Consider the following 14,715-nt stretch of genomic DNA (forward strand, 5'->3'; position numbering starts at 1 on the left):
GGCCCGGCGGGACGTTACCTTGAAGTCTGGAGGGATCCGGGCTCCGAAGCCGAATGCTGGGAACATTTTATCACTGATGAGAGAGGAGACAGAGAAACACTGTGATTGGCTGAGGGAGGCTACTTCCTGTTCAGGAACAGACTCTGTTTGGCTGAGGGGAGGCTACTTCCTGTTCAGGACAAAATCCATCAGAATCTGATTTAGTCACATTTCTGTGTCCAACATCTGGAGTTTCTTTTCAAGTTTCTGAGGATAAATTAAAATGAATGAAGTCAAATAATTTCCAAAACATAATAATATGAGGTCAACATCAAAGATATTTATAGTTTTTAATCTTCAACTTCTTCACAGATTGGAGCAAAGTTCATCTTTCCAGAGTTTCTCTGATCATTCATGGAGCTTCTTTAGAAATCTGGACTGTGGACGTTGACATTAGCATTAGCAGCTACATGTTAGCATTCAGATGCTACTTTAGGTTAGCATATCTTCAGTGACAGGCTAACTCCTTTCAGATCAGTTAGGAGCAGAACTTAACCTGAGACAGGAAGTGACATCATCACTTTGGGCTGAAATTAACTGATAACTAAACTGTTTAAGCTAATGAGTCTTATAGAAATGATAGAACCTGGAGGTGAAACCATCAGATTATTTTCATGATGTTAAGCTCAGTGAACTGTCCAGAAGAGATTCTGAGAGCCCAGCCTGACGGTTTGAGACCGCAGCAGGCCGGGCGGCGCCACCGGTTCTGACCCACCTGTCGTAGTCCTGGCAGATTTCGCCCACGGCCACCAGCGCCTTCAGGTACTCGTTGGGCTGGAAGGGGTGGATGTAGTGCAGGGAGCAGCTGTTCCGGGGGTCACCGTTAGACGCCGTGAAGTCAATGGCCACCTGCAGAGGACACAGCCAATCAGAGGCTACCAACCAGGAAGACGTTTCCATGACGATCAGAAAGGAAGCGTCAGTCACAGAAGCTGAGAAAAACAGGAAGTTTCTTCTGGGGATGACAGGAAGCTGTTGCCACATAAAACAGCTGGTCCCAGTTCTGGTTCCAGTTCCGGTTCCCGTCCAGATTACGGTTCTGGTCCTTATGGGACACCACTTGTAAAGTTACAAACTTATCACTTATGTAGCCTGAACTTCACTTTTTCACCGTGTTATTCATCCATTCATAAACATCATGTTTCAAACTAAATACTAAATTAACCAGTGAAATATTTCTGAGCTAGCTAAATGCTGAGTTTGTAATCTTATTTAGTTAGCCAGCTCAAAAGCCCGGCGCCCTGACGGCCCGATGGCCCGGCGCCCTGACGGCCCGATGGCCCGGCGCCCTGACGGCCCGGCGCCCTGACGGCCCGATGGCCCGGCGCCCTGACGGCCCGGCGCCCTGACGGCCCGATGGCCCGGCGCCCTGACGGCCCGGCGCCCTGACGGCCCGATGGCCCGGCGCCCTGACGGCCCGACTGATCAGAGCCAGAGGAGTCAATCTGGACCAGCCTGTCTTCTTCTGGCTCCACTGGTTCAACTGGAGCAGTTAGAGCCGTAAGGCTCTAACTGGGACACGGAGGCTGCCAGTGCAGTTGTCCTGGTTACCGTTGCCATGGCAATGCCAGGCAGACCCAGAGAGCAATGAGAAGCAGGACGCTGATCCGGATCTGACCTTTGAGAAATTCTGAGAGTTCTGGAGGAAATTTTCTGGGTCTTGATGTCTGCAGAGGGGAGTGTCTGTGTGTGTGTGTGTGTGTGTGTGTGTGTGTGTGTGTGTGTGTGTGTGTGTGCTCTTACAGTGAACTGTATCTGACAGCCGCCCATGATGTAATCCAGGAAGGAGTGCATCTTGATGATCTGAGACAGAAAACAGAATCACTGAAGCTTCGCCATCAGCTGATCAAAAGGCAGCCAATCAGAGCAAGCGTTGCAGGCGAACGCCGCCGAAGAGTTTCTAACCAGGATGAAGAAGATCAGAAAAATTAAGTTTGACTAATTAGAAGAGCAGAAAAAGAGATCAGGCCTGGAAACAGAAAAACTGAAAATGTTTTTTGTTCAGAACCAGAAGTATGATCTGAAACCGTTACCAGAACAACCAAAGGTTCTGGACTTGACACTGGTTCTGACCCAAACTAACTGAATAAATTCAGAGGTGTCAGTCTGGAAGAGAACAGAACCAGCTCCCCTCTGGGTTCTGTTTGGTTCGGTTCTGTTCGGTTTGGGTCAGCATGCGGAGCGGCTCCGGCCCGGTGTGCTGTGACAGAACCGGACCTCTGGAGCAGAATTCACCTTGCACTGGTTCAGAATGACGATCCCAGAGTTCTTGTAGTGCTTCTTCTTGGTTCTGTATTTGGGATTTATGCACGGCCACTGGACCTGGAACACAAACAGGAAACAGGAAACAGGAAACAGGAGCGTCACTCAGACCTCTGGAAGGTTTTCGTCTGGATCTTTGATCCATTTTATTTCAGTGACACGACGTCAGCATGGATCCGTCTGAACAAACGATTCATTGGTGAACAGTTCAGATGTTTGGCCGTGTTCACATTATTTACCAAATCAATTCAGTCAATAAAGTATTCACACCCCTAGAACCGCCGACCTACAAGCTTCAGGTCGTTTTACTGTGAATTTATGGTGAATGAAGCTGCACCGCCCCTCATCCAGCAGCGGTGACAGCCCTGAGGTCGCCGCCAGCTGCACAGCCCGGCACTTAGCCTGCGGCTCCATCTGTCAGGAGGGTTAGGAAGTTGGAAAACCAGCTTCTGCTTCATTCCGGCATGGAGAAACGGGTCCGGGGATTTGTAGTCCAGAGGCGAACAGCTGACAGGAAGCAGATAAATCACAGTCGTGCGGCGTGGCGGTGCGGTGTGGCGGTGCGGCGTGGCGGTGCGGTGAGGCGGTGCGGCATGGCAGCGCGGTGAGGCGGTGCGGCGCGGTGTGGCGGTGCGGCGTGGCGGTGCGGCGTGGCGGTGAGGCGTGGCGGTGCGGCGTGGCGGTGCGGCGTGGCGGTGCGGCGTGGCGGTGAGGCGGCGCGGCGTGGTGGTGCGGCGTGGCGTGGCGGCGCGGTGGTGCGGCGCGGCGTGGTGGTGCGGCACGGCGTCGTGGTGCAGTGGCGTGGCGGTGCGGCGTGGCGGTGCGGCGCGGTGGTGCGGCGCGGCGTGGTGGTGCGGCGTGGCGGCGCGGTGGTGCGGCGCGGCGTGGTGGTGCGGCGCGGTGGTGCGGCGCGGCGTGGTGGTGCGGCGCGGTGGTGCGGCGCGGCGTGGTGGTGCGGCGTGGCGTGGCGGTGCGGCGCGGTGGTGCGGCGTGGTGGTGCAGCATGGCGTGGCGGTGCGGCGGCTCCTCTGGCAGTCGCCCCGTCACCTCCTGCCTCCCCAGAGGTTCGGCCGTCAGGACTCTGCCGGCCCACTTCAGGGTTCATTAATCTGAAGAGGTCGGGTAAGGAGCCGGGTTGTTCTCCGGCTCAGGGATCCTGTCGTGTTTCCATGGAAACCAGCGGCAGAGCGCCTGGAAGCTGACCGGACCAGGTCCGGTCCAGAGCTCAGCAGAGGAAACATCCAGAAGAATATGGATGTTTGTGAATGACTGGTCGGATCTCTCTGGTTCTGACATAAATCCATATTTACAGCCGACCCTTAGAGAGCAGAACCATGTGAACATCAAAGGTCCTTCCGGGTCACTTCCTGTTCAGACCGACCGTCAGGAGAACCGGGCCTGTGTGTCTGAATCTAAGAACATTTCACACAGTGAGGGTTTGAAGAAAACCTGCAGAAATGCAACAAATTATGAAGAACATTAAAAAAGATAAAGTGTTGAAACTTTTTATGATTATTTCTGGCTTCAGCCGTTTTCCTGGTTCCTCTGCCTGCTGTCAGTCAGATTCCCATGGTCTCCATCAGACTCCTCCCAGTTAGAACCAGTAACCAGTTAAAACCAGTAATCCACATCCAAACTGAAACCCTGAAGAACATGGAGGACGATCCTGATCTCTGGAGCACTTAGAGGAAAAATCACAAACCTGCAGCAGCTGCTGAGCCCCGCCAAGAAAGAGTGTGTGTGTGTGTGTGTGTGTGTGTGTGTGTGTGTGTGTGTGCTACAGTGTTTGGGTCATGGTGTCGCTCATCTGACACTCAGTAAATTGATTGTGCAGCTGAAGGAGAAACAGCAGAAAGATTAACCACACACACACACACACACACACACACACACACACACACACACACATGTTTGTGTTGCTATCTTTGTGGGGACTTTCCATTGACTTCCATTCATTTCTACAGCCTAAACCTGACCTTTACCCTTTTCCTAACCCTAACCAACCAAAACTCAATTCATACCTTAGCCCTAACTCTGACCCCTGACCCAAAAACAGGGTTTCTCCTAGTGGGGACCAGGCTCCGGTCCCCACTAGGAGCAATTGGTCCCCACAACGTAGTATATGTCAGGAAAATTGTCCCCACAAGGTATTACAAACAAACGCACACACACACACACACACACACACACACACGCACCCACACACACACACACACACACACACACACACACACACACACACTGGGCTTCAGGCTCATCATGAAGCTGGAGTTTATTCATCTAAATGTTTCAGTGTTTTTCTGAACGCCAGCAGCAGATGACCCCTGACCTGCAGATGACCCCTGACCTGCAGATGACCCCTGACCTGGACGGTCTCACCTGCCGGCCGTCGATGGCGCCTCTCATCTCCTTGAAGGACGCCTCAAACTCTCCGATGTAATCGTGTTTCCCGTTGGAGTCCCAGTCCCACACGGTGCACTGCAACCAGGACACAGAGCAGACTGGAGACCTGACCCGGTTCTGATACCGGGTCAGAACCACCTGACCCGGTTCTGATACCGGGTCAGGTGGTTCTGACCCGGTATCAGAACCACCTGACCCGGTTCTGATACCAGGTCAGGTGGTTCTGACCCGGTATCAGAACCACCTGACCCGGTTCTGATACCAGGTCAGAACCACCTGACTCGGTTCTGATACCGGGTCAGGTGGTTCTGACCCGGTATCAGAACCACCTGACCCGGTTCTGATACCAGGTCAGAACCACCTGACCCGGTTCTGATACCGGGTCAGAACCACCCGGCCCGGTTCTGTGAAAACAGTTTCTAAGATTACATTCAAAGTGTTGTGGTTTTATCACCCGGGGACAGAACCAGATGGTTCTGGAGGTTCAGCTTTTGTCTGGTTGTGTGTGAAAAGCTGTTACCGTGGTAACATTACTCAACAACTGTTAGATTTTTTTAGAGTTTTTCCTTCCACTCAACTTTCCATAATCTCTCTGTGATGCAGCGCTGTGTGAACAGCGACCGTCTCCAGCAGGTCCTTCAGCTCTGAGGCGACTCGGTTTAGTTCTGCTGTTCAGTGGTGGGAAGTAACGAAGTACTTCGTTACTGTACTTAAGTACAATTTTCGTGTATCTGTACTTTCTACTTCACTACATTTCTACGTTATTCGTTACATCCAAGTCGCGTTGCGCTTTTTGTCCGTTAAAATGTGACGTTCAGGGTTTTAAGGTGGCGCCGTAAAATCCAAGCAATAACGTGACTTAGTGTCTGTTGTCACCCATCGCCTCCACCTTTACTCGCACGCGGAGCTCCAGACATGCGCAGTGGTTTCCTCTGAGCGGGAGAAGATGTCTGTGTGATCGTCAGTAATATAATAGCTGCATAAACCATAAGATATGGCGACATGTAAAACCAGCAGCGCTTCGCTTTCACGGTGGGACTGAGTCCAACTTTTAGCGTCACTGGGAAGGAAAGCTTAAAGAAAGGTAAGATCTGTGGACGTGATGCTAGCAAAGCTAGCTGTACGGAGACACATGTAGCATCTGGATGAAAAAAGTTGTCACTCATGCGCTGAATTATTGTGTGGAGGTGTTGACTGAGGTGTCATATATGGAACAACGCTGTGACCAAAGTCTGCATTGATATGACATTCAGGAACGATCCGATTCTTCTGGATGGATCTTTACTGATTAAATTCATTTCAGCTCTAAGTATTTAATATCTAGGTGTTTTATGGGAACGTGGATCTTTCAGATCAATTTGAGAAGCAATTTTGAAGGTAAAACTTCATGTTTTTGTGTCGCGTAGCGCCGGGTGCTGGTCTTGACTACAACTCTGCTACTGGCTCCTGGTTCCATGTCCTCCTCCACCCACCTTCTTTCCATCTCCTTTCTGTTGGATTTCTTTAGAAATAAAAGCCACTAGTGGCAAAAAAAAAAAAAAGTGAAGTTCATGTTATGTTAGGACAGGAGACCAGATGTTTCCATCCCTGAAATTATGATGCATAGAATCACATATTTCAGTCTAAACTATGTTACAGAGTAAACATAATAAAAAGCTGCTTTATGTGGTATGTTGGTGCGGATTCACCTTTAAGGTGAGTGGTGGGCGGCACCAACGTACCCCTTTAAAGCCAGGTGTGGGGTCCGCACTCACAATTGTTGTGAGCTGTGGAGATGGCGTTGTGAGCTTGTGTGATCCTGTCTTTCCTCAAGCATCAAGTAATGGTCTTCAGGTTAGTTTTGTGATTTTCCTTCTGTTGGATTTTAGATTAGTTTGTGGTGATTGTGCTTCCTTTGGGCTCAGGATTGAGATTGTGCTGGTGGTCCCGTTTTGCTCTCTGGGAGCTCTTAACCGAGGTAGGTGGGTTCATTGACAGCTTGTTGAGCTCGGTGCCATAGTTCACCTTAAATTTTATTTTTTAGATCCTGAGGTGTTCGGGACTTGGCGGTGGACTGTTGTGTGGTTTTCCCCCTCCCTCCTCCTGCCGCTTACTGGTGCGCGCACCTGGCCTAATTGTCCGTGGCGCAAGGGGAGCACGGCCACGCCTCCGCCGTTGTTTTGTCTTTATTTTTGCTTCATGCCTTTTCAGCTGGGTGTCATTTACCCAACTGATTTATTCTTTATTTTGGCCAGGGTTCAACCGTTTATGGTGAGTCCCCCTATTTTTCAGTACGTTTATTTACAATTTGTATTTTTTTCTTCTTTTCTTTGTTTGCATGAAGTTTAATTTGTCAATTGCTTGCATGATTTGGTTTATTTAGTTTGTTCAGTGCTTTGCTTGTCTTGCTTTTCGTTTATTTGCTTTGCATGTTTTCTGCATGGTTCTTTTTGTTCAGTTATTAATTGGGTTTGAAAACAACTTGCCGCTGAAGAGCTGATGTGTGCAGTATGTATTTTGTGAAGTTTGTAAACTGTCTTTAACATATTCTATTGTTGTAGGCCTATTTTAAACTTTTGGAAAAAATAAATTATTAAATTCTCTTTTTAAACATTATGATCCACCTCTCTTTGTTGTCCCGACCTGTCGTGGCTTTCTGTAGATATTAGACGTTGAATAGTCCTGGGGCCAAGATCTCAGGTGGTAATATTTTAAAATTTAATAGTAGACACCGCTATTGCCACATTTATCTGTGGCATTGTTCAATAAAATGGCACATTTCTGATGTATTAAAATTAAATACGATCGGTTCACTTAATGACATTGTATTAGGGATTAGGTTATGCATTCAGCAGGTACTTTTACTTTTAATACTTAAGTATTTTTAAAAGCCAGTACTTTTTTACTTTTACTTAAGTAAAATGTTAATGTGGTACTTTGACTTTTACTTAAGTACATTTTTTGAGTACTTTCTCCACCACTGCTGCTGTTTATAACTAAACGTTTATGAACGAATGAATGACACGGTGAAAATAAAAACGAACCTGCATTTTGCTCCTAAATAACCACTGCTGTTGTTTCTGATGATGTAAATGCACTAATGGCACCCCGTACGTCACTTCCTGATCAGTTCTTATTCAGAATGCCACCTGCCCTGCAGTCAAGCGCATGTGCACAGCACGAAATCAACTAGCTTAGCGAGCTAATGCGGCTGGCTAGCAGCTGCTACCAACAATTAGCTTTCCGGCTACATTAGCTCACCAGGCTAGCTGCTCAAGGAAATTCCCAAGAATCTGTTTTCACAGCTAAAACTCCCAGTTACTTTATGGTTCAGTTTCACTGGAACACCCACAAGATTGACCTCTGACCCCTGGGTTAAAAAAAACATGTGAGGCTCCACACAGACTGACGGAGGAAGATGAAGATGAAGGCTTTCCTGTCACTGTTAGCTAAAGTGCGACCTGCCACAGCAGCCAATCAGATGTCCACATTTAACCTGGAGCCGTGACATCATAAGCTGACATCATCGTCTGAAGGTGGCGTCTTACCTGCAGCTTCCTGTCATGGTCTCCGCTGCAGAGCGAGTTCAGAGACACTTTGAAGGTTTTCCAAATCGGATTCAGATTATTCATGACCGTCTGAGGAGGACAGAGACGGAGACGTTAGACTGAACCAGATGAGCCCAAACTGATCCAGATGAGCCCAAACTGAACCAGATGAGCCCAGACTGAACCAGATGAACCCAGACTGAACCAGATGAGCCCAGACTGAACCAGATGAGCCCAGACTGAACCAGATGAGCCCAGACTGAACCAGATGAGCCCAAACTGAACCAGATGAGCCCAAACTGATCCAGATGAACCCAAACTGAACCAGATGAGCCCAAACTGATCCAGATGAACCCAAACTGAACCAGATGAGCCCAGACTGAACCAGATGAGCCCAGACTGAACCAGATGAGCCCAGACTGAACCAGATGAGCCCAGACTGAACCAGATGAGCCCAAACTGAACCAGATGAGCCCAAACTGAACCAGATGAGCCCAAACTGATCCAGATGAACCCAAACTGAACCAGATGAGCCCAAACTGAACCAGATGAGCCCAGACTGAACCAGATGAACCCAAACTGAACCAGATGAGCCCAGACTGAACCAGATGAGCCCAGACTGAACCAGATGAGCCCAGACTGAACCAGATGAGCCCAGACTGAACCAGATGAGCCCAAACTGAACCAGATGAGCCCAAACTGAACCAGATGAGCCCAAACTGAACCAGATGAGCCCAGACTGAACCAGATGAGCCCAAACTGAACCAGATGAGCCCAAACTGAACCAGATGAGCCCAAACTGAACCAGATGAGCCCAAACTGAACCAGATGAGCCCAAACTGAACCAGATGAGCCCAAACTGAACCAGATTAACTGGAAATGAAACGTTTTCTGAAATGCAGATATTGATGAATATTAACGTTGATGTTGTAAACATGAAGTATTTGTGAAGCACTGAGACGAGTCTCTGAAGTATTTTTGGATTCTGTTGTGGATCTCCTACCTCAGTCCTGTAGACGAGCTGCATGGTGGCGTCGTCGTTCACTCTGTAGAGCTCCAGGAACGGATCCGATTTACTGAAAAAGTCCTGGGAAACATCCAGAAACACTCGGGATCAGCAGAGAGATTTTCCTGCAGAGGAATATTCCCTCCATTTCTCTACCTCAGGAAACGCCTCTGATCACAACAGAACAACCTCTGTTAGCGCTTTGCTAACTTTGAAAACATTTAGCACCCTTAGCTTCCCCTACATTACTTTTACCAGATAAAGTTTGAATTCTAATTTACTCATCTGTTCTGTAAACTTTCAGCTGAATACAGTTTGACCTCTGCGTTGAGGTTCGAAAATTCACATGTATGGATTGTTTTGAGCTCCTCCTCAACACATGGAGGCGTCAATTTAGGACTTTAGCATTAGCTCCCACCCAATACTACACTGGCTTGGTGCTTTAGAGTTAGCTTAGCTGAGTTAGCATAGTGCTTTAGCATTAGCTAAGCTAATTTTTAACCAGTGCTTTATGGTTAGTGCAGCTAACTTCTTAGCTAGCTGTCTCCACCGCTGGTTTTAGCTAGCTTAGCCTCCAGACCATTTAAACCCAGGAAACTGGAAACAGATCTGAGACTGAAGCTGCTACCTTGTCGTCCAGCTTCCTGGCACTGAAGGAGAGCTCGATGTAGTCATCGTTCCCAGTCAGCTCCTCTGCTGTGATCTGAACACACACACACACACACACACACACACACACACACACACACACACACACACACACACACACACACATCCCTTTGATCTGAGGCTGATTACGAGGTGAGGAAAATCAAACACTGAATATTCAGATCAGGAAGATCTAAGGGACCAGCAGCAGTCAGTAACACGGGGCCCAAAGGAGCAGGTTCAGGTGACTGAATGCAGAACTGCATCTGAACCGGATCCAATTTGAACCAGATCCCAGCTGAACCGGATCCAGCACTCCGGCACTCGGACTCACCATGATGATGGTTTTCCCGACGGTTCCTCCGGGTCGGAGCAGAGCTTTGGACAGGTTCCTCTGGGAGACGATCTGCACACACAGGTTCACACTGAGGTTATTATGGGATGTTCCAACCCTCCAACCAGCCACTGCCTTTATGCTTATGAGCAAATTTTAACATTTTCCTGTTAATTTGTTTAATTTTGCTAACGCCTCAGTGCTTCCCTCTGTGGGCTGAACAGTGGTACTGCAGGCGAATTTTCCTATTGGTTCAATGTTTTATTTACATCTTTCTCTGTCTGGTTCAGGTATAAAACCTCAGAGGCGCCCCCTGGTGGCTAGCATTGATCAATAGCGTTGATCGGTAGCAGTGAATCTCCAGAAACACAGATGATAAATTTGTCTCTAGTTGCTTCTTTGAGTAAAAAGTTGCTAAATATGGTTGCTATATGGAGTTAGATTTGTTTCACAATTATTCAATAAAAAATAAAAAATCATGTCAAACAAAAAAGTAGTTTTCTTGCTTATACAACTTTATTTGCTTTGGCGAAGCTTACATGAACATTCTGGGCGGGGCTTAAGGACGAGCGATGTAAGACGTGTTCCGATTGGTTAGCGCTGACTAAAGCGGATGACTCCCTGAGATCTCAGAACTCCGTCCCGAACTGCAGGGCTTCGGTGACGGGACACAGAATGTGATGGTAAGTAATCTTCACAAAACTACACCGTTTAGCAGCTTCTAAAGTGTCCACCCTGTTTCAAAGAAGAAATCTTACTCAACTTATGACGAGAGAGGAAGAGGAGAGAGGAAGAGGAGAGAGGAAGAGGAGAGAGGAAGAGCAGCTCAGCCCAGTCCAGGATCACTGCAGTGTCAGGGTAGCTGCTTAAAGTCTGCAGGTAGATTTTTGCCTATCTGGTCCTCCGGTTTTCAGATCCTACTTGTAAATAAAACGTTGGTCAATGTTGTGATGATCCAGCTGACTGTGGACTGATGGTCACTGTACTGGTCAGCGAGGTGCAGTGCTTGGATCCAAGGGAAAGGCAATTTAACAACAGGAAGGTCTCAAGGGGTCGATGGAGAGGAGTTGATACGAGTTCCTCTCTGTCCTGGGTGAACATCATGGAGAGTCTCAATCATGGCTCAGAAACGCATCAAGAAGCTTTATGACGCAAACCTGAAAAACAAAAATAAAAAAAATATGAGTAAGTGATGATATTTACCTAGACAACATAATCAAAACCCAATAAGCCCAAAAGTCTTTTAAGAGTTTTAATTGAAAATAAACTGACGATATCTCAGGAAGTTAAATGTTCAAGTGAAACAGTTAAAATATCACAATAAGAGAAACTGCAAAAAAATATTGCAGAGGTTTAACACTGAAGTTACTGAGAGTAAAAGTGAAATATTTAGTAAGTAGAAAATGCATGTTAAAATCTGAATACTTTTTAGAATGTAGCTGAAATCAATTTAAACCACCAGCAGACAGTACAGTACGCCGATTATCTGTACTTTCTTTCCAACAGGCTGGAATGTGTCTGCCTTGGCAACTCCAAGTCCCAGGCCGTTAGCGTGTCCTGTGGTGTCCCGCAGGGGTCAGTTCTAGGGCCTATGCTTTTCTCTCTTTACTTGCTGCCTTTAGGTAAAATCATTACTCGGCATAACATTTCATTTCATTGTTATGTGGACGATTTGCAACTTTACATTAGAACGGGATCACCTTCCACTTCACCTCCGCTTATTGCGCTAACGTCCTGCCTGGAGGAGATTAAGTCTTGGATGACCCATAACTTTCTTCAGCTGAACTGTTCCAAAACCGAGGCCATACTGATCGGAACGCCTCATCAGGTTCATCCTCGACTCTGACGAGTATTTCATTCTCTGGACAAGACATTCCCATTTCCTCCGTTGTTACAAACCTTGGCGTCCGAATGGACTCCCATCTCACATTTGAAAATCAAATTAAGCACCTGTTTAAAACCTGTCTTTTTCATCTTCGCAATATTTCCAAAATGCGTTCATCTCTCTCCCGTTCTGATGCTGAGACCCTCATCCACGCCTTTGTCTCCTCCAGGCTCGACTACTGTAACTCCCTGTTCATCGGAGTCCACCAAAAACACCTTCAGAGGCTTCAGTACATTCAACACAGTGCTGCCAGGATCCTAGTGAGAGCTCGTAAATTTGATCACATCACACCAACTCTTTACAAGCTTCACTGGCTTCCTGTAACTTATAGGATTCAGTATAAAATTGCACTTATCACCCATCACTGTCTACATGGAACCTCACCGGATTACCTGAAGGAGCTCCTTACTTCACACTCAACTTCTAGACCCCTACGATCCCAGTCCAGCAATCTTCTCCATCTTCCTCGATCAAGACTAAGGACTATGGGTGATCGAGCATTTGCTGTGGCTGCTCCTCATCTTTGGAACTCTTTCCCGGACTATTTGAGAGCCCCGCAATCATTGTCTGATTTTAAAACTGGCTTGAAAACTTTCCTCTTTAGACAAGCCTTCTCCACATTTATTTGACAGTCTTTTTAATTGTTTTTGATTGTTGATTTTATGTTTTTAGATGAACCATGTAGCACTTTGAGATTTTTATTAATGAAAAGTCCATTATAAATTAAATTTATTATTATTGTTATTATTAAAAATAATGCAAAAAAATGTAACATAGAAGAAGAGGCATTAGTTTTAAAACCAATAAATAAACTGACTTGGAGAAATATATTTAGCCAAACACACCCGGCCCCTAGAAGCAACACTTCCTTCCCTACCTGACCTTCTCTGACTCAACACTTGCTGGTCTCTCCATCCTCATGCTCTGATCGTCTCTAGCAGCTGGAGGAATCAGTAAGACCTACAAGCCTGTCCTGCTTCAGCTGCACTCTGCTGGTCATACTAGGATGGGGAGTTAGGAGAACACAATTTAATTTAATATCATAACACAGCAAAAGGCATATTACATCTAATTCGGAATAAAACTAAGTACAAGACACACACACACCAAATAATAATAAACAGAAATTATGTGAATATCCTCCTTCGGCCTGTGACCTACCAGCTTAGTTTTACATTTTAATCTGGAAGAAAATATATATTTAAGAGTTACACTGCCTCCCCTCATCGACAGCACTGATTATGTGCTTGGTAAATAAATCATCTGCACAGTCACTTGACGTGTGGTGCAGATTAACGTGGACCTGATAACATTGGAGCAACGATCTGCTGTTTTCCCACTTTAGCTTCAATGCTAGTTAAAACACACACACACACACACACACACACACACACACACACACACACACACGGAGGATTACACAACAGTTTTTAACACATATTTCCTCCAGATATATTTGGTATTTTCCACTCTTAAAGCCACTCGACAGAGGTGCGCTGGTTAATGAATTCAACATAAAGACAGGCGAATATTACACAAGCCTAGTTTATGAACTTTACCTAGTGCTAACATTAGCTAGCACAATATGCTACCGGGGACCGCGGCAGACAAAATATGTGACTGTCGTCATAAGTTGTGTAAGATTTCTTCTTTGAAACAGGGTGGACACTTTAGAAGCTGCTAAACGGTGTAGTTTTGTGAAGATTACTTACCATCACATTCTGTGTCCCGTCACCGAAGCCCTGCAGTTCGGGACGGAGTTCTGAGATCTCAGGGAGTCATCCGCTTTAGTCAGCGCTAACCAATCGGAACACGTCTTACATCGCTCGTCCTTAAGCCCCGCCCAGAATGTTCATGTAAGCTTCGCCAAAGCAAATAAAGTTGTATTTAATCAAGAAACGTTGAGTTCAACCAAAAAACAGGAGCTTCAAAAAAATAAATAAATAAACCAAAAAACTTAGTTTCAAACAAAAATTTGTGATTTCAATTTAAAAAAATCTCTTTAAATTTTTTTTGTTTCGTAAAAAATTAATTTTATGATTAAAAAGTTTTTAAGATTTTTTTTGTTTGACGTGATTTTTTTTGATTGAATAATTGTGAAACAAATCTAACTCCATACTGCTAACAGTTCTACTGCCGTCCACAGAACCGCCTCATTCCTCCACGCCTGGCCACGCCCCTCTTGGCTCCGCCCACTTCACTTCCGCGACGCCTTCTGGAGTCTGTGGCCCTTTCAGAAAGCGTTGCTGCGGTTGCTATGGTTACTGCCAAAACTTTAAGCCTTAGAAACATCAACACCAAAACCCAGTCTGGTTCTGGTTCTGGACCAGCCGACTGTCACCATGGAAACGAGATGTTTCTTTAGTAGTACTCAATTTTTCACTCACTAGATTTTTTTTTCCTGGTTATAAATGCTATTGAAGAGAAAACGATCTTTACACACACATGTGCGCAGACACGCACACACACACACCTACACACACACACATACACACACACACGTCTCCAGGCTTCCCGCTCCTGTTTTCTCTGGTCTCTGCAGGAAATGAAATCATCCTGGTGGAAAATGAAACTTCCAGAGTCGAATCTTTTCCAAATCAAAGATGTGCCT

General features: G+C 46.5%; 1 protein-coding gene across 2 annotated transcripts in view; it reads right to left on the reverse strand.

Annotated features, from left to right (window-relative positions):
• LOC106907978 (copine-4-like) overlaps positions 1-14,715 on the reverse strand; it is a 29,823-nt gene that overhangs the window by 11,045 nt on the left and 4,063 nt on the right. For both annotated transcript variants that reach the window (XM_088013659.1, XM_088013658.1), the window contains 9 exons: positions 10,220-10,291; positions 9,866-9,940; positions 9,235-9,318; positions 8,232-8,321; positions 4,681-4,779; positions 2,275-2,361; positions 1,783-1,842; positions 755-888; positions 19-73 (listed from right to left, as the gene is read on the reverse strand). In XM_088013659.1, the coding sequence (XP_087869785.1) occupies positions 19-73; positions 755-888; positions 1,783-1,842; positions 2,275-2,361; positions 4,681-4,779; positions 8,232-8,321; positions 9,235-9,318; positions 9,866-9,940; positions 10,220-10,291 (756 nt within the window). The remainder of the gene's footprint in view (positions 1-18; positions 74-754; positions 889-1,782; positions 1,843-2,274; positions 2,362-4,680; positions 4,780-8,231; positions 8,322-9,234; positions 9,319-9,865; positions 9,941-10,219; positions 10,292-14,715) is intronic.

This window comes from Poecilia mexicana, unplaced genomic scaffold, assembly GCF_051168715.1.
Source record: "Poecilia mexicana isolate PSO_F unplaced genomic scaffold, ASM5116871v1 scaffold_16, whole genome shotgun sequence".
Taxonomy (NCBI): Eukaryota; Metazoa; Chordata; class Actinopteri; order Cyprinodontiformes; family Poeciliidae; genus Poecilia; species Poecilia mexicana.